Raw genomic sequence first — 19,623 nt, 5'->3', positions numbered from 1 at the left:
CCTAGCGAGACTAACGAGCTAAAAATCACTTGTAGCAAAGTCACTGATGTCCCGTATCCATGATACACCAATACGAATTCCTAATTTAAAGTTCCCTGGTTATAAAATGAATAGTTAATGTCATAATTATAATTTTGAAACGCTTCCAATCCACATGTGCCAGAGATCTATAGACAAGTGCAGTGTGTTCCCTGACCTCTTAATATATAATATAATATGCCATTTAGCAGACGCTTTTATCCAAAGCGACTTACAGTCATGTGTGCATACATTCTACGTATGGGTGGCCCCGGGAATCGAACACATTAACCTGGCGTTACAAGCGCCATGCTCTACCAACTGAGCTACAGAAGGACCACAAAGCGACTCACCCTTTTTCCCCTCCCCATTTTTCCTATTACAGTTGTAGTTATTAGTTCACATACAGAGCTAATTTTCTATAGCTGCCAGTCCAACGGTCATATACATCTAAAACCATGGCAGGTAGCCTAGTGGTTTGAGCATTGGGACAGTCACAGTAAAGGTTGCTAGATTAAATCCCCAACCTGAAAAGTTGAAAATCTGTCTTTCTGCCCCTGAACAAGGCAGTTAACCCACTGTTCCTAGGCTGTCATTGTAAATAAGAATTTGTTCTCAACTGACTTGCCTAGTTGAATTTAAAAAAAATGTTACCTATCACCTCTCCAAATTAGACCCATTAGAATTGCAATTATTTATTTAACTGATTTTACATGAATATTTCCTGTGATAGGACAAGTGTTCAATATTTCACCGTTCATATGAGCTACAGATCTACAGATACGTGTGGTGGGTTCCTTAACCTCGCTTGTAAAAGGTACAACTTTTATTTTTTCAAAATCCCCCCCTTTGATTTTCTAAAATAATGACTCCTATTACAGCTGTGGATATTAATTTGATTAATTTTATTTAACCTTTATTTAACTGGGCAAGTCAGTTAAAAACAAATTATTATTTACAATGATGGCCTAGGAACAGTGGGTTAATAGCCGCTTGTGGGTTAACTGCCTTAACAGATCGAATTTTCTATACTTTCCCGTCCAAATTAAAAGCCAGGTGTGGAGGCCCTGGGCACATGGTCTGCGGTTTGTGAGGCCGGTTGGACGTACTGCCAAATTCTCTAAAATTAACATCCTGCATCCTCACACAAAACATATAGTGCTGGTCTATGATGTTCTTCTCTCTATAATAACAATTTAGGGCTATGGTGGATGGCCTGCTCTGAGGCGAGGAAACACTGTTACAACCAATAAATCCACTATAATTGACAATTTCAATAAGCATTTCTCTACGGTTGGCCATGCTTTCCACCTGGCTACCCCTACCCCGGTAAACTGCCTGGCACCCTCCACAGCAACCCACCCAAGCCCCCACCATTTCTCCTTCACCCATATCCAGATAGCTGATGTTCTGAAAGAGCTGCAAAATCTGGACCCCTACAAATCAGCCTTGGCTAGACAATCTGGACCCTCTCTTTCTAAAATTATTTGCAGAAATTGTTGTAACCCCTATTACTAGCCTGTTCAACCTCTCTTTCGTATCGTCTGAGACACTCTAGACCCAAACTGCTACAGACCTATATCTATCCTACCCTGCCTTTCTAAGGTCTTCGAATGCCAAGTTAACAAACAGATTACTGACCATTTTGAATCATGTCGTACCTTCTCCGCTATGCAATCTGGTTTCCGAGCTGGTCATGGGTGCACCTCAGCCACGTGCAAGGTCCTTAACGATATCATAACCGCCAACGATAAGAGACATTACTGTGCAGCTGTATTCATCGACCTGGCCAAAGCTTTTGACTCTGTCAATCACCACATTCTTATTGGCAGACTCAACAGCCTTGGTTTCTCAAATTATTGCCTCGCCTGGTTCACCAACTACTTCTCTGATAGAGCTCAGTGTGTCAAATCGGAGCGCCTGTTGTCCGGACCTCTGGCAGTCTCTATGGGGGTGCCACAGGGTTCAATTCTCGGGCCGACTCTCTTCTCTGTATACATCAATGATGTCGCTCTTGCCGCTGGTGATTCTCTGATCCACCTCTACGCAGACGACACCATTCTGTATACTTCTGGCCCTTCAGTGGACAATGTGTTCACTAACCTCCAGACGAGCTTCAATGCCATACAACTCTCCTTCCGTGGCCTCCAACTGCTCTCAAACACAAATAAAACTAAATGCATGCTATTCAACCGATCATTGCCCGCACCTGCCCGCCCATCCAGCATCACTACTCTGTGTAACAGTATAATTTCAAACCGTCCCCTCGCCCATACCCGGGCGCGAACCAGGGACCTTCTGCACACAACGACAACAGTCACCCTCGAAGCATCGTTACCCATCGCTCCACAAAAGCCGCGGCCCTTGCAGAGCAAGGGGAACTACTACTTCAAGGTCTCAGAGCAAGTGACGTAACCGATTGAAACGCTATTTAGCGCACACCGCTAACTAAGCTAGCCGTTTCACATCCGTTATACTCACCCCACTTTTGACCTTCCTCCTTTTTCCGCAGCAACCAGTAATCCGGGTCAACAGCATCAATGTAACAGTATAATTTTAAACCGTCCCCTCGCCCATACCCGGGCGCGAACCAGGGACCCTCTGCGCACATCAACAACAGTCACCCACGAAACATCGTTACCCATCGCTCCACAAAAGCCGCGGCCCTTGCAGAGCAAGGGGAACTACTACTTCAAGGTCTCAGAGCAAGTGACGTAACCGATTGGATAAAAGCGTCCGCTAAATGGCATATATTATTATTATTATTTAGCGCACACCGCTAACTAAGCTAGTCGTTTCACACCCGTTACATCTGGACGGCTCTGACTTAGAATATGTGGATTTCTACAAATACCTGGTGTCTGGCTGGACTGTAAACTCTCCTTCCAGACTCACATTAAGCATATCCAATCAAAAATTTAATCTAGAATCGGCTTCCTATTTCGCAACGAAGCTTCCTTCACTCATGCGGCCAAACATACCCTCGTAAAACTGACCATCCTACCGATCCTTGACTTTGGCGATGTCATCTATAAAATAGCCTCCAACACTCTACTCAGCAAACTGGATGTAGTCTATCACAGTGCCATCTGTTTGGCCACCAAAGCCTCATACACTACTCACCACTGCGACCTATACACTCTCGTTGGCTGGCACTCGCTTCATACTCGTCACCAAACCCACTGGCTACAGGTTATCTACATGTCTCTGCTAGGTAAAGCCCCGCCCTAAAATCTCACTGGTCACCCCCAAAGCCAATTCCTCCTTTGGTCGCCTTTCCTTCCAGTTCTCTGCACTGACTGGAACAAACTGCAAAAATCACTGAAGCTGGAGATTCCCATCTCCCTCACTAGCTTTAAGAACCAGCTGTTAGAGCAGCTCACAGATCACTGCACCTGTTCAAACCCATCTGTATTCAGCCCATCTATCTACCTCATCCCCCATACTGTATTTATTTATTTTGCTCCTTTTGCACCACAGTATCTCTACTTGCACATCCATCTTTTGCACATCTACCATTCCAGTGTTTAAAATTGCCATATTGTAATTACTTCGCCACCATGGCCTATTTATTGCCTTAACTCCCTTATTTGACCTAATTTGCACTCACTGTATATATACTTTTTTTTCTTTTTTTCTACTGTATTATTGACTGTATGTTTTGTTCATCCCATGTGTAACTCTGTGTTGTTGTATGTGTCGAACTGCTATGCTTTATATTGGCCAGGTCGCAGTTGCACATGAGAACTTGTTCTCAACTAGCTTACCTGGTTAAATAAAGGTGAAATAAATAAAATTTAAAAAATGTAAAAATATATATCATTGCCCCAAGTGGTGAAATAAACTCTGTCCTGCAGACATAGGCCATGGATTTTAATTTTCATGTGAAGATGGCTTATCCAGTGCCCTCCCAAAACCTGAACAAATGTTTAGTCTATTTTGGAGGCCTGCCAGCCCTTCACCGGCACCCTGGGGTGATTCAGGAGAAGACAAGGAAGCTTGTTTTCTCTATTGTTCTACACAAGTACCATCAACACCTCTAGTGGTGTCAGGTTACATACTGACTGCTGCTGGTCCACTGTCCATCAGTTCAACCTCGGCTTATAAAACAATGGAGTTTTGACGTTTAACATTGTAGCACTGAATAATTCAGATCGGTGTTTATTGTATTATAACGCATTAAAACATAAATTGACCTTGCAACAAGCCCTCCTATACAGCAGATGGCAGGGTTGACATAACACAACCCCGAGGCCCGAGACCATTGCTTTAAAAACCACACAAGAAGAAGCCAGACGGCCATTATTGTGTGGCGACGAAGGGGAAGCTGTTACGGGTGGTCAGAAGAACTTACTGGAGGACATCAAAAAGCACTGCAGATTTTTTTTGTTGTTGTTGGAAACCTTAATGTTGAAGGTAGGAGTACAATGCTGATTATAATAAACTACACCGTGTTCGTTAGTGACTAGTTTACAGCCAGCTACCGTTATCTCACGGCCCTAAGCTGACCAAGCTAGCCAACATGGCGTCCCGTCGCAGAACCATCGCTAGTCCCGTGTTAGCATCTTCTTGGATAGTAGTGGGCCGTGATATGTAGCTAGCTAGGCCTACGCCCGCCGTCATTCATTCAAGCGCTGTAAAGTAAACGCTACCTAGCTAACGTGAAGTCTGTCGAGCCAGGGTAGTTAACGCGGAAGTAGTTAGTTAACATTACTACTTTAGCTAATGAGTTAAGCGAAACCTGTTTTTGGTTTCAGTGATTTCATTAAAAGTCCCGTTTATTAAATACAGTAACGTTGGATCGCTAACGTTTTATAAAGTTAGCTGTGGTTATCCAGCATTAGCCAGACAGGGCATGACGACGAGCTTGCTGTAGCCTCCCGCCAACAGAGAGCAATAGTAATGGCGTCTTTTCGTAAGCGCTATAACTCCGCCATGGCTCGTTCGTCGAAAGCTAAGTGGTTTTTTGGATAAACACGGGCTTAATAAAATATGTCTTACGTGTTTTATTCGATGATATAATCGTTGTCATTTAACGTTGTGCATTTTGAAGTGCTGAGCGGCCCAAATATATCACGATGTTTTACGTATTTTCTGTTTTGGAATCAGTTTTATAATTTGCTTTGAGTTGTGCATGACCGTAGGGTGGCAACCAATGATTTATTTTTACACACACACACACACACACACACACACACACACACACACACACACACACACACACACACACACACACACACACACACACACACACACACACACACACACACACACACACACACACACGATGGCTGACTGGGAGTTGTTAGGAAGCCACCACGCATCCATCTTGGCGCTCTACCACCGTTGCAAAAAATATTTTGTAAGCTTTAGAAATGTATATTCTAATGTCCCATTTTTTTTGCCACTTTTATTCTATTGGACAGCTTTAATGCATACTTTTAAATATGTGACCTAAACATGAAACATTTCCTTCAAGTAAATATTTTTTGATGGTACTAATGTAACTGTCCCCACTAAAACAACATACTTTTGTCCTTTACACACGTTAAATAAAATACCGTACAATTCCATTCATTCCTACGGGTGGCTGCTTTTCTGAAGAGTGCCATTATGGATCAGCAATCCAGGGTTTATATAAATCATTGTTAGCAACACATACTTTACATTCAAAGTAATTTCATGGTGGCTTTCTCCATTCTGATTTGTACTGTTCAATCAAACTTCAACCAAATGTTTATAATTTCCACACTGCCATATAGGGCTATGTGATATTGGCAAAAAAAGTCTTGCTTTTTGGCTTGCGGTTTAGATCAAAACACTTTGGTGTACTGTTGGATTCATGGAAATAGAATGATTATTCTAATTTTACATATACTGGTGGGCACTTTGAATGCAATGTTTTACATGACAACGAATTAGAAAGCCAGGGTGGTTTTGATGATAGAATTAGGAACAGAATACAAAAAGGATCTCTGGAGTCGTTATTGTGACAGGGTAGGAACAAAAGTGTTGGTCAGTATTTGCCATGGGAGTGGGACCCTATAATCTTTGGCTACATTAAATGTTTTCTCTTACTTCATGTAGCTAACATTCATGCTTTGCCTGATTTAGAAGGTACTGTTTCACAAACATGCTGATTTAGGATTACACAATCACTGGTATCGGGCTGTCTTAGCTAGCTATGTTAGCATTAGCGGCAAACACAATTTATTTTTAGCCACAACTTGCTAAGAAAAAATAAACTAGCAGTTTGCAGACAGTGAGATACACTATTTGTTTGTGTAATTATAGAACGTTTGTGGATTTATATTAAGAAGCAAAGTGGAATGTAGCATCATTGTCATCAACATATTGATGCATCTGCTTCATTGACCATGCAGACTGAAGAGTGAACGTCGGCAAATGATCTTGTTGTCGAGCAACAACTGTGCTCCTTGAGTGATGGGGCGAGACTTGGTGAGCGAGGAAGAGAGATGACTCGAGTAGCGTAAACTATAAACGGAGTGGCTTATCACATTTAACAAACCAAACATTGAAATGCCGCTATAGAAGGTAAAGTAAAAAACGCAAACCGTTCTGTTCAACAATACCGGTGTAGGTGGTAAAAAATGCCTGGCCCTATTTTGATGTATATATGTAATAAACGTCATGGTAACAGAATGATTCTCAGAACAAAATGTAGATCTCCTAAGCCTGTTTTAACCTCTGACCTTATTTTTGGCGTTTATGCCAAAACAACATTCACTTCGCCCATAGGAATGCCTGAATGAACCAGAGGTAACTAATTTAGGGTTTTAAGGACTACAAGCTGGCGAGGTCCAATAGCTACTTTTAGAAATGCTGGTGTATTTACACACTAAAGTTGGGCTGCAAAAAAATGAGCAGTCCACGGGATGCCAGAGGTTAAATACAATTACATTTAAACTTGGTCCCCCAAGTTATTCCTTTTATTTTGACATGAGGTAAGCAGAGTGGAAGTGGGCCACATTTGAGTCTGTTGAATAATACAATCCTTTACCTATTTTGTCTACCCCCCCCCCCCTTTTATAAGGACCAACCACAGGCAGAGTAAGTTTTAAATGTTATGTATTTTTGCAACGCCTAGTGTGTAATTGCACCAGCGTTTTTTGCCAGCAGCAATTTGCCAATGTAAATGTTTTACCATTTTGTTAGTTAGCTAGCAAGCAATGATGTCATATGACACTAAGGATGGTTGAAGTTTAGAAGTTAATTTGCCTGCTAACAAACATTTATCTAGCTAGAAGGCATATGCATTAAGCCAGATGGCTACGCCTAGAGGAAGGTATATTCACTGTCTGCCGTTACACGGCGTATGTGTGTACTTTCACTCTGACCTGTAAGTATATTGGCAAAGTGTAACTAATTATACCATCCAATGTCTGTAATAAACAGTAGCAGTAAAGAAGGACAAGTAGATGTAAATGATATGGCCTATATGAAAGCAATACGGGGAATTATTTGGCTTAAATATAAACCAGGTGTTCTGGAAGAATAAGAGTACAGGTGTGACCTAGGGTTGCTAGGACTGAAACATGCTAGGAACAGCCCAATCATGACTTGCCAACACACATTGCATACAAAAGGTGTACAAGCCCTCATTTTTAGCCCCTTTAACAACGCCAGAAAACACTTTACAGTAACCTTTCCTACCTGTGTCAAACCCCCAATCTGGTGGAAACTCCCTCCAGTCTAGGCCTACGTGTTTAAATCCCTGTAGGGAATTTAGTTATTGTAGATGCTATGGCCTAGCTATAACATATTGCCTGTTGTGAATCTATCTTAAAACACCTAAGAACAAAAAAACGGGCTACAAGACGGCCTTGTATGCCTAAACATCTCTGTAAAGGAATTGGCTGTTTTGATTTACAGCCTGTTGTCATTGTATTTCAAATGGATGAATGTCTTTCAGCGGATATACAGAACGTACACTTAATTATCCGAATAATACAGAACTTACACTTAATTATCCGAATAATCATTCTGAAAGACTGGCAACTTCTTTGCATTCAAAGACTAACCTAAAATATATGATTCACCCTTCATTTATTCAACAGTTTATATCATCAGAGCTTCTCAAAGTAACAGTTGTGATCACAATAACCAAACGCAACAAAGAGGGCATTGAATGACTGTCATGTCCTAATTTTGTTGAATTTCGTAGGAATTTGTTTTCTCTTCCTTAGAGTGCAACCTAGGCGTAACTATTTGGGGCTCTGCTGTGCTGAATCATTTCATCCATGGGATTTCTCTTCTCTTTTTCTTTACCACGCTGACATTTTTAGGACCTTGGAAACAACTTTTGAACACACGCGCAAAAAAAAGGAAATTGAACAGTACCCCAAAAAATTTACGCCAAAGAAAAGAATCGCTAAGGTTGGGATCTAGCCGAGTAGTGCCATGTCTCACAGAAGAAGCCGCAGTGGATCGCCGTCTGGCCCTGTTCGCTCATGCACCAACAGCCAAAATCCCCGCGATATGGAGAGGAGGATTTTTGTGGGGAATTTACCGACATCACTGATGGACAGGAAGGACATGGAGGAACTGTTCAGTCCCTACGGGAAGATTCATGGTTAGTACTTAGGCTACCTACTAGGAAGGAATACACATTTCATCCTCAATTTTTGAGCATCATTCGTCTTATTGAATTTAAGGAGTCATCATTTAAAAAAAATATATATGTAACTCTTATCTAGCCTAATTTACATGTATTGTTTTTGGTTACAATGCAGTAGCCTAATATTAAACTTGCCCAAGATTAAGCTGTGATCAATTCAACATTTTGGGATAAAGTTTTGTAACTTTGAACCAAATTCTGAACATTGTACATTTTTATATTTCATTGCATAACTTTTTTATAATATCACTTAAACTACCCTTAGAGAGGAAATCATAGTTTTAAACCTGGCCCTTGTTTCCATTTTATATGAAATCAAAACAACAAAAATGTTCCTTTTTCCAGCCTTGTCCATGTTCCAAGGGTACGGATTTGTGCAGTTTGAACGTGTTGAGGATGCAGAGGCTGCAAAGGCGGGACAAAATGGTCGCCCTTATAAAGGTTATAAAATAGGTAAGAGTTCACTGTATTAGATGTGACTGAAGGGGAGCAATTTTGTCATGGTGTTCCTGTCACTGTAATGCCGAGAATACGCTGTACGATATTAGAATGATTAACTCATCCCAGATCATTTGATAAGATCAGAGTGAAATCTTAAGGTCGGCGGCGAGGACAATGTCTTAACTGCTCCTACGTGCTCCCAACAACACTAGGACCCTTGGATGTTTTTCCTGTCATTGCTCGTGCAGTGTGACATGTAATGTGTTCAAATTCCCCCCAAAATACTGCACTAGCCCATAGAAATGCATGATGAGCAGATGACCTGGTCAGCTACGAAGACTCGCACAGTAGGAGACGACAGCCTACCAAGTTCTCCAATTTAATGCTTTTCTGTTTGTCCAGCACTGTCAATATTTGCTATAATATGGGATTTTCCCATTTCTTTGAAATCACATAGCATATATCAGTTTAATATTACAGTAATCTCAGTTAACCCATAGCTAAAGTCTTGCAAAATTGGTCAGATGCTTGATTTGAATATTCTGGGTCCATATGTGTTTCAGCGAAGAGATTGTAACTGTAACGATGAGCTCCACCCTCTTCGCAAGTCTATGGGCCAAATGCCCCATCCCCTTATGTAATTTTAAAGATGCTACACCTACAAAATCATGATTTGACCAAAGCACCAGAACTAATGCCTGTTTGATATGTCATGCATCCCGTTGTATCATGATAGATCTACGGTAGCATTGATGTTTACGTAGTCTCTCCATAAGAGATGAAACGTAGTTAAACTGTAGGCCTATTGTGCAGTGTGGGGTCTTACCACACAGTATGTATCCTCTTCTGAAAGTGTTAGGTCAAGATTTAATCGCTGTAATAACATTCAATGGCTTATTTAGATATTAGGATTTTAAATTGCTCAATGTATTCCCAGCAGAATCCTCAGACTACAATTTAGCAGCTTTACTTAAGTTATAAAACTGTAGTTTTGTGAATAACTATGAATGTTTAGCAAGTGGGGCAATATACAATGTAATTAAAAAAAATAAAATTAGTCTGCTCCATCCTTTGCGCTTTAGCCAAGAACAGTTTTGTTGTATACATTACATTTTTAGCTCCGCATTTGCAATGACATTTAAACAAAATAAATGATTTAAAACTTGAAATTGTTACAATGTCTTTTGACTCCCGAAGAATACACTTAATTGTCTTTGAACAGTTGGAAGAAATATTGCGAATTTGAACAGACTTCAGAACGCACACACAAGTGGAAGATTAACTTGTTTGGCTTTGTGTCATCAGTGTAGTGTTAATGTTCTCATTGACATGAGTTAGATTTTCCCTTGACCACTTCATCTCAACTTGATTTTATTTTAGTAGCTGAGTCGAAGCATCCCAGATGATTCTCTCATTCTCAACTAAAATGGAAAGCATCCTCTCTTCAAAAAACACTCATCAAACCTTTCATGCAATATAACAAGGGAAGCCATGTAAAGACAACTTGGAACCTGGAACATTTTCGCCCTCTCGTCCAATTAGATCTTATTTTTATTTTTTTTAACAATCAATTTGGATTTTCATGCTTGGAAATCTGGAACTCAATTTATGGATCGGGAAAGTGAGCGGCGGGGTTACATTTCATGGCACTTAAAACCTTTCGCTTCATTGAGTTAATATCTGTAAATGTCATGTTGAACGTTTTTGATTGGTTTATTTTCAGCTATAAATATGGCAGCGGAGCGACAACGACAGAATAAAGCTCAATCCCGGCCGAGCCCTCCAAGAAGGTAAAGTAACGCTAATGGGTTATGAAGAAGTACCAACGTTTCAGCTGCTCTGGTAAAATATGTTTCTCATGTCATTTGCCCCGAAGCACATTGACAAAAACAGCTCGTTAAGTTTCTCAGCGTTGTGTTCAGTTAGCGGTAACATATTTCACGTCACACACACACACAAAGAAAATCATGAAATAAAACAACATTCTGAATTTAGTTCTGTGTCCTTTGTCTTCTAAAGATGTCTGTTTTCACAATTTCCCTGTTCTGATTAGGCCATATTTAACTAGACAAAACAATAAAAACGGCGTCCCATTCATTTAATATATATATATATATATATATTTTAAAAACTCTTCAGCATAAAATATTGGCGGTAATGTGCGGTGCCATCTTGCTTCACCGGACGGTTGAACAAATGCTATGCCATGCCTCACCCTTGTGCTCGGCTACGTTGGCAGCAGAATGGCAATAAAGTAAACTTAAATATCGATTTATTGTTTGCGATGGGAAACAATCGGTCTCAATACTTTGACAACCTGAATTATGTTTTGAGCACAAAAATTTTGGCGTTTTAAAACTCTGCTTAAAAATGGCCAACAGATGTCTTTCTAGACTATTACCGCCGCCAACCACCATGTAATTTCGCTGTGGGACGATTCTGGCAACGCCTGGGGAGACTGATTTAGATGTCATGTCTGCTTCTGCATAGTTAATCAATGTTCATAATTGGAAAATGGTTGACTTTGATGCGCAATATCGACATTGACAATATCAAAATATTTCTGTGATCAGTTATATTCTGTTTTTAGTACAAGTCTTTTATTTCAATCTAGTTAGCCCGTTTTCAAAAACATTTGAAAGTAGGTGCCAGTTGTCAGCTAACAAATATCTGTATAGACAATAAAGAATATTTTAATGTGTGGTAATTATTTTGTCTCAAGTGTTTCCTGTTGTGTTTTGCGTACGATGATTTCATTGCCGATTTGCTTGGTAGGAACTCCTGAGATTGCTTGATATTCGAGTATTAATGCATTTCTATAAATGTTATTTTTTTACTTCTGAAAACAGGACCTTTAATCGAAAACACATTTTAATATGGAGCATGTGTACGTTTTCATGTGATATATCACTTCTCAATTTCGACCAAACCCGATGTCAGGTATTTAAAAAAATATATTTAAGGTTTTCATTGCGTTAAATATTATTTTGAACTCCCTGGAAGTTTTCACAAAGACTTATGTTAATGGGAAGGACAATTTCAGTGGAAAGACGTTTCTGCTGTGACTTGGAATTGTTAGCATTTGAACATCACTGGCCATCGGGTCATTGTGATAAATATTAGGCGGGGGGGTTTCACATTTTTTCCCCCGTCGTGGAATCACACTTGCTCCAATGTCAAGGGGAAATTATGCGTTAATTCGTGGAGTCCTTGAGGAGCACCTTCACTGCTTTATTGTGTGCATTCTAAATAATTAACAAATTTGATTCTGATGTTAACATTAAAACCAAACTATTATGTTAAAGTAACCCAATCCAACATGTTTCACTAAGGCTTTGTTTGTTCTTCCAGGGATCCATATGGAGGTTATGGAGAAGGCAGGGAGCCCCGTCCTCGCTCTCGCTCGCCTATGCACGGGCGCGACTCTCGTGCGCACCGGGGTAGCCGAGAGCACTCACGAGAGCCTGGCCGTGAGCCTCGGCACCCTCGTGACCATCACGAACCGCGAGACCCCAACTTTGACCGCTACCGCACATCCGAGGGCAGGGAAAAGGATCTCAGGGGTGAACCTCGTGGAGACCCTCGCGGTGAACCTCGCGGAGACCCTAGAGACCCCACATTCAGGTGACCGGTCTGGCAAAGGGCCACCCTGAAGGAACATTCTCTGCCCTATTCCAAGCAACTTTTAACCAACGATTGGTCACTTGTGTATTACAGAGAGGAGGGTTATGATCGATATTACCGTGGTGGCGCAGATGAGCACCACCGCAAGAAGGAGGACCCGTACAGGGATCCATGGAATGGCCGACGAGAACCTGAAGGTAAAGGTAGTAATGCAATACTCTTAAACGCGTACAAACGGAATCAGTTTTTGCTCGGTACTAAGTGTTCCATCTTAACTGCTGACTGGCACACTTTTATGGCATTAATGGGATAGTTTGCAATTTCGGCAATTTAAGCCTGTTTTCTACTTACCCAGAGTCAGATGAACTGACGCATACCACTTTTATGTCTGCATGCAGTTTGAAGTAAGTTCAATGTAGTTTCTGGAGTGGTTGCTAACAATCACTGGAAGTCAATGGGATCAGCTAGTTGATTTCATCATCTCGCTCCATAAGTGGTATCCATGAGTTTCACCTGACTGGGTAAGTAGAAAACTGCTTTTCTGCTAAAACCTCAAACTTTCTTTTCAACAGCAGACAATTGAAATTAAATAAATACTAATAGATACTTTCTGATTGAACTATCCCTTTAACTTGTAAACAAATTGAACTGTCAGTGGTAAAAGAATGTAAAGACGGGTCTTTTTCAGATGACCGTGTGCGGGTAGAGGAGCGGCGGCGTAACGAGCTCTACCGTCAGTACTATGAGGAGGTCCAGAGACAGTATGACCGGGAGCGTCCAGTTGACTGCTCGGTCATTGTTGTCAACAAGGCACAAAAGTAAGTCCATGATTAAATCCTCCATATTACCACTCGGATTAAGTGTGATTTGAGTCTGTATTTGATTAGAGATTATGCAAGCAGCAGGCCGGGCCAGGTGCAGTCCACGGGCCAATTTTAATGTGGTTGTCTTTCTAAAAAAGGGCTGACACCAGCCCTTTTGACAAATGAGTTATGTACTCTTGGCATACAGCCTAATTGTCACACAAGACCTTCCATAGTAATCTTCTTCGCAAATTGATTGTAGTCGCCTTATTGTAAACATGAGTGGATAAGCATGTGGCGTGTTTCCTGTAGCATCCACTTTGTCCTTGCAGTAGGGAGTATGCGGAGACAGTGGGGCGGAAGGTGCGTGACCTGGGTATGGTGGTGGACCTCATCTTCCTCAACACGGAGGTGTCCCTGACCCAGGCGCTGGAGGACGTGGGCCGGGCGCGCACCCCTTTCGCCATAATCATCACTCAGCAGCACCAGGTGCACCGCTCCTGCACAGTCAACATCCTCTTCGGCACACCCCAAGGTAGGACTTCTGGTTTCTGCTGCCGGGACTGACTGGAATCAGTGCAGCGTCTTAATCCTGCTTTTGGGGTGGAATGACAGGTGGACATTTTTTGTTTAGTGGTCAACTTGAGCTTTTGAAGGGGTGTAAAATGTACTTGATTAAGATGTATTCTTCTTGACACTTGTTCAAACTTATGTACCTAATGTGTACCTACCTGATTTCCTAGTGTTGGGGCAGTAATTAAGTTAAAGCCGAAACCCAGGGTTGTTTTTCTAATGTGTCGTAGGTAAGTGTTCTTTCAAAAGAACAGGGGCAACAGTATGGTACTTTTGGTCTCTTGTCCTATCTATATGTATATATGAATGTGTATATATGAATGTGTGTGTGTGTGTGTGTGTGTGTGTGTGTGTGTGTGTATACACATACACACATATATATATATATATATATATATGCATGCATATATATGTGTGTGTGTATGTATTACATTTAAGTCATTTAGCAGACGCTCTTATCCAGAGCGACTTACAAATTGGTGCATTCACCTTATGACATCCAGTGGAACAGTCACTTTACAATAGTGCATCTAAATCTTAAAGGGGGGTGAGAAGGATTACTTATCCTATCCTAGGTATTCCTTAAAGAGGTGGGGTTTCAGGTGTCTCCGGAAGGTGGTGATTGACTCCGCTGTCCTGGCGTCGTGAGGGAGTTTGTTCCACCATTGGGGGGCCAGAGCAGCGAACAGTTTAGACTGGGCTGAGCGGGAACTGTACTTCCTCAGTGGTAGGGAGGTGAGCAGGCCAGAGGTGGATGAACGCAGTGCCCTTGTTTGGGTGTAGGGCCTGATCAGAGCTTGGAGGTACTGAGGTGCCGTTCCCCTCACAGCTCCGTAGGCAAGCACCATGGTCTTGTAGCGGATGCGAGCTTCAACTGGAAGCCAGTGGAGAGAGCGGAGGAGCGGGGTGACGTGAGAGAACTTGGGAAGGTTGAACACCAGACGGGCTGCGGCGTTCTGGATGAGTTGTAGGGGTTTAATGGCACAGGCAGGGAGCCCAGCCAACAGCGAGTTGCAGTAATCCAGACGGGAGATGACAAGTGCCTGGATTAGGACCTGCGCTGCTTCCTGTGTGAGGCAGGGTCGTACTCTGCGGATGTTGTAGAGCATGAACCTACAGGAACAGGCCACCGCCTTGATGTTAGTTGAGAACGACAGGGTGTTGTCCAGGATCACGCCAAGGTTCTTAGCGCTCTGGGAGGAGGACACAATGGAGTTGTCAACCGTGATGGCGAGATCATGGAACGGGCAGTTCCTCCCCGGGAGGAAGAGCAGCTCTGTATACATATATATACACACATACCTTGTGAAATTGCCTGTAATCACAAAGATGTTACAAGCTGCTTTTATCATCTGAATCAATTGACCTTTTGTCAAATCCCACACAGTTACTGTGATGTCCAATAAACTTTTGCCGTGAAGGGCAATTGAGCAAAAGGAGGAAGCCTGTCAAAATGCTCATACAGTTGAATGCAGACAACCACTTGCTGATCAGACTCATGTTTGTTACCATGGGCTGTTATTACAGTCACTTCACAGGAAGGTAAAATAGCTAGCGATGAATGACTCGTACTCTTAAAAACGTGCCCAGATGTAACGTGAAAGAAATGTGGACGATCTCAGTACCCCAATTGCGCCAATGAAGTATTTAATAACCAAGAGCCCAAAATTCTTTGACAGTATTAACAAGAAGTCCATGCAAACTCGATGAGCGAAGGCTGACCTAACAATTACTTTACACTTCGTAGTAGTCACAGCCCTGCCATGTCTTAGGCCTGTATCCTACATTTTAAATTACTCATTTATTTTCTTTGCCTTCAAAAAAAAATGTAAACTCCTAGAGCATCGCAACATGCCCATGGAGGATGCCATGGTCCTGGTGGGCCACAACTATGACTCCTTCAAGGTGGAACATCGTGAGAAGGAGCGTGAGGAGATCGCTCAGAAGGCTGCCAAGATGGCTGACGACGTGCTGATGAGGGAGCATGAGAGGGAGGGCCACCCGGTCACCCTGCTCCCTGCCATCACTCTGCTGTCTGAGGGCAGGTCAGTCATTCTGCTTGCACGCATACACTCCTTATTTCAATACGGTACAGCCCGTTCTCTTTCCATTTCACTTTAATCCGTCTTGTGTTCTCCCACTGGTCTCCCTTCATCTCTCTCTTGTAGACTGTCTCATTGCTTATCATTGTGCTGATGTTACACATGACAATGCTCTTTGTAAATTCCCACCCAAACCGGTATGAGGAGAGGTGCTCGGAATGGGATTGTGTGTCACAGTGGGCTTTGTAGCTGTTCATGTGTCTGACATGAATTGTGTCTTCTATCTTCGATGTCCTAGGTTCCTGACTCCAGAGGAGCTGGATAGTCTTATAGAGTATTTGAGGGTCAAGAGGGAACGCATCGTAAGAGCCGACCCACTTGCAGGTAAGGCTTTCTCAACTTTGCCCTCAAGTTGGGCTTGAAAGAGGTCCTCTAAACCAATGCTGGGTTTTGCACCATTTACTGTAGTTAACAGAAGAACACTGGCTGTTTTCTTCCTCTGCAGCAGCGCATCCCCCGGCGACCGCAGCCACCCACGAGCCTACTCTCCAGGCCCAGACGATGCCCCCTGCAGTCCATCCCGGTCACGCACCACCCTCACACAGTGCCCACTCCACCCACATGAGCATGCCGCCGGCCCCCAACGCCACATCCAACAACCAGCAGGAGCTGCAGGCTAAGATCCTCAGCCTGTTCAACAGTGGCGCTGGGGCATCGGCCTCCGCTGCCAGCCCCGCCATGGTCCCCCAGTCCTACGGCTCCACCATGGGTATCCAGTCCACAGGCCTCCCCATGTCCTCAGCCTCTCCTGTCCCCAAAATGGCCACCACACCTTCCCAAGTCCCCAACATGATGGGTGCCCGGCCCCCCATGCGCCCGGGCCCGGTACCCCTCGGTATCCACCAAGGCTATGGGTCGCCCACAGGCCGTATGGCTGCCCCTCAGGGGGGGCAGAGACCTCCTGTCTCAGGGGGAGCGGGCATCAACTTCGACAACCCCAGCGTCCAGAAAGCCCTGGACACGCTCATTCAAAGCGGACCCTCTCTCAACCACTTAGTAAATGCTGGGAATTCAGCATCCCCCAGACCAAGTCATGGCATGGGCCAGGGCATGGGCCAGGGCATGGGTCAAGGAATGGGCCAAGGAATGGGCCAAGGAATGGGCCAAGGCATGGGTCAAGGCATGGGCCAAGGCATGGGTCAGCCTCCGCCCATGGCAATGTACCCTCGCCATTACTGATGATTCCCCTCATAATGTGACCACACCCAACCCTCGAGTCTGCAAAGCAGCTTTTGTTAAATTAATTTACCACAGTTGAAATGTGTAGATGTAGACTGATATTTTCTGTTTTTTTGTTGGTTTTTTTTGCATTTGTAAATGCTTTTAGAGGACCCTTTTTTTACCCTAGGTATTGTAATGACAGACCTCGGTTATTTGGTAAGACTATTTGAAAGTCAGACATTTTCGGTTGTAACCAGTCTCCATTTTCTGGTTAGTGTGATTTGTTGTAAAAAGTTAATTGCATGTCCGAAGATATTCAGGATTGTGCTGAACTTGTTGTTCTCTGCTCAACCACAATGTTTGATGGCTAGATCTGGTGTCGGTGTGGGCCAGTTCTACACAGCAAAACTTTTATACAACTTCCTGTGTGATTGTACTAGCAGTGCTCCTGAAATAAACAATTTTTGAATGTGACATTGTGTGGTTATTGCGTACCCCTTGAGTAGTTTCAAACATCAAGGCCGGGATTCAATCAGATCGGGTGTTGTATGCTTTATACCGCTTTTTAAAGGCAATTTCCAAGTGAGCTGACATGCAGCTCGAATGGAATCTCTGAATGCGGGAACGTTCCCTTTTAAAACCCAAGATCCTATTGAAACCCGGACAAAGATCATTATTCCAATGACTCGCAAACAAGGCTGTAATAAAATGATATTGGTTTATTGCATTTTGTGCTGACAAATCTATTAAATGGAACAGGTATCGCCAGAAGCTATAGAGATGTAACTGTTTTCTTTAATATACCATGAAACACAATAGAGAATAGTTTTTATTTAAAATATTTAACACTGACACTAACTTTTGGGTTTATGCACAGAACTCTCCTTACCCAAGACCCCCCCCCCCCGTGTTTACAAGTGCACATTGTGTACACACACCCACAGAACTCTCCTTACCCAAGACCCCCCCCCCCCCCCCCTGTGTTTACAAGTGCACATTGTGTACACACACCCACAGAACTCTCCTTACCCAAGACCCCCCCCCGTGTTTACAAGTGCACATTGTGTACACACACACCCACAGAACTCTCCTTACCCAAGACCCCCCCCCGTGTTTACAAGTGCACATTGTGTACACACACCCACAGAACTCTCCTTACCCATGACCCCCCCCCCCGTGTTTACAAGTGCACATTGTGTACACACACCCACAGAACTGAAAACACAGGAACACTACTGCTCCGCCAGAATACTTGTACATTACCAAGGAAGAGGTCTAAGGTTTTGAAATCACTTTGTGATTTGTTTTGTAATTGGCTTCAAAGGGACGTTCATGCTAAGATTGACACCATAGCAGAAGCTTATGGGTCAGAAAGCCAGACCATGAGGAATGCTGGTCATTGGATGTTTGTAGAATTTGGACAAATACATGATCATTGTCTTTAAGTGTTTGTTTTGTAATGTTTACCCTTCACATTTTTGGTTGACTAAATCTGAAAACATTTTGTTTTTGAAATAATGGTGAATTTCTTTTTTTTGTGGGGGGGTGGTAGCTGCCAATTTCTGAAACCCCTCGGGAGCCCTCTGTGTGGAATCAAGGCGATTTGTCATCTAATCTGAGTTTACATTTAATTCAGTGGTACATAATTTCACAAGTGTTAACTGAAATATACTTTGGTAATCCGTTTATCTGCAGATATATATATTATATATATATGAAACAATTGATATAAGATGTGGAGGGACCTCTTCAACAAAGTGAATAAAAATAGAATCCTGTTACTGATATATTCATTTATCTTAGATGCAAACAATTGTTATCCATTCAGTCTAAAGAAAGGGGTCGATCTAACTAAAACAATATGAACAGAACACAGTATACCACAAACACTTCAATATATTCAGTACTACACCTTGTTCAGGATAATGTGCATGCATTGAGTTACACAACAGACCTGGAGTGGGGCTCTGCTTGCACAGCATGTACACAATAATCACCAATTTGAAGTGTATAAACACGTTTGGTTCGGGATAAGTAGGTGACAGACTGAGGTTGTGGCGGGATCACAGTTCAGTCTTGTTGACTAAAACCACGGTTATGGTGAGGCACTACACTCCAATTTGTGGTTTTTGTCGTTTTTTGTGTCCCGTGTGTCCCCTCGAAAGGACAACCTCTTTAACACAGGAGCAGATATATTTTGGAGCCCTTAATATCCATTCGAGGATGGAGAATCATTCACAATGATCACCAGCCGACTCGTCTC

At 42.7% G+C, this 19,623-nt stretch overlaps 1 protein-coding gene across 5 annotated transcripts; it reads left to right on the top strand.

Moving 5' to 3' along the window:
- The first annotated feature begins 4,278 nt into the window (after nucleotides 1–4,278).
- Nucleotides 4,279–17,834, top strand: ncoa5 (nuclear receptor coactivator 5). 5 transcript variants are annotated; one of them, XM_046339276.1, is made up of 11 exons: nucleotides 4,279–4,434; nucleotides 8,325–8,611; nucleotides 9,002–9,109; nucleotides 10,821–10,887; nucleotides 12,449–12,721; nucleotides 12,815–12,918; nucleotides 13,410–13,539; nucleotides 13,857–14,059; nucleotides 15,938–16,142; nucleotides 16,438–16,523; nucleotides 16,645–17,834. In XM_046339276.1, the coding sequence occupies exons 2-11, from the start codon at nucleotides 8,440–8,442 to the stop codon at nucleotides 17,376–17,378; spliced, it is 2,082 nt and encodes a 693-aa protein (XP_046195232.1). In that variant the 5' UTR covers nucleotides 4,279–4,434; nucleotides 8,325–8,439; the 3' UTR covers nucleotides 17,379–17,834. The 5 variants fall into 5 exon arrangements, with proteins under 5 accessions (XP_046195232.1, XP_046195225.1, XP_046195242.1 ...); XM_046339269.1 differs by having other exon boundaries at nucleotides 12,815–12,924; XM_046339286.1 differs by lacking the exons at nucleotides 8,325–8,611; nucleotides 9,002–9,109 and having other exon boundaries at nucleotides 4,283–4,434.
- Nucleotides 17,835–19,623: the final 1,789 nt, after the last annotated feature.

Source organism: Oncorhynchus gorbuscha, linkage group LG03 (assembly GCF_021184085.1).
Source record: "Oncorhynchus gorbuscha isolate QuinsamMale2020 ecotype Even-year linkage group LG03, OgorEven_v1.0, whole genome shotgun sequence".
In the NCBI taxonomy this organism is placed as follows: Eukaryota; Metazoa; Chordata; class Actinopteri; order Salmoniformes; family Salmonidae; genus Oncorhynchus; species Oncorhynchus gorbuscha.
This window is presented reverse-complemented; position numbering and strand designations above follow the sequence as displayed.

What these genes read in the sequence shown, in the direction of transcription:
- ncoa5 (XM_046339269.1), top strand. Translation starts at nt 8,440, where the DNA reads ATGTCTCACAGAAGAAGCCGCAGTGGATCGCCGTCTGGCCCTGTTCGC. An exon ending in CCTAGAGACCCCACATTCAG is followed by an intron (nt 12,722 to 12,814) that starts GTGACCGGTCTG and finishes TGTGTATTACAG; the next exon opens with AGAGGAGGGTTATGATCGAT. An exon ending in ACGAGAACCTGAAGGTAAAG is followed by an intron (nt 12,925 to 13,409) that starts GTAGTAATGCAA and finishes GGTCTTTTTCAG; the next exon opens with ATGACCGTGTGCGGGTAGAG.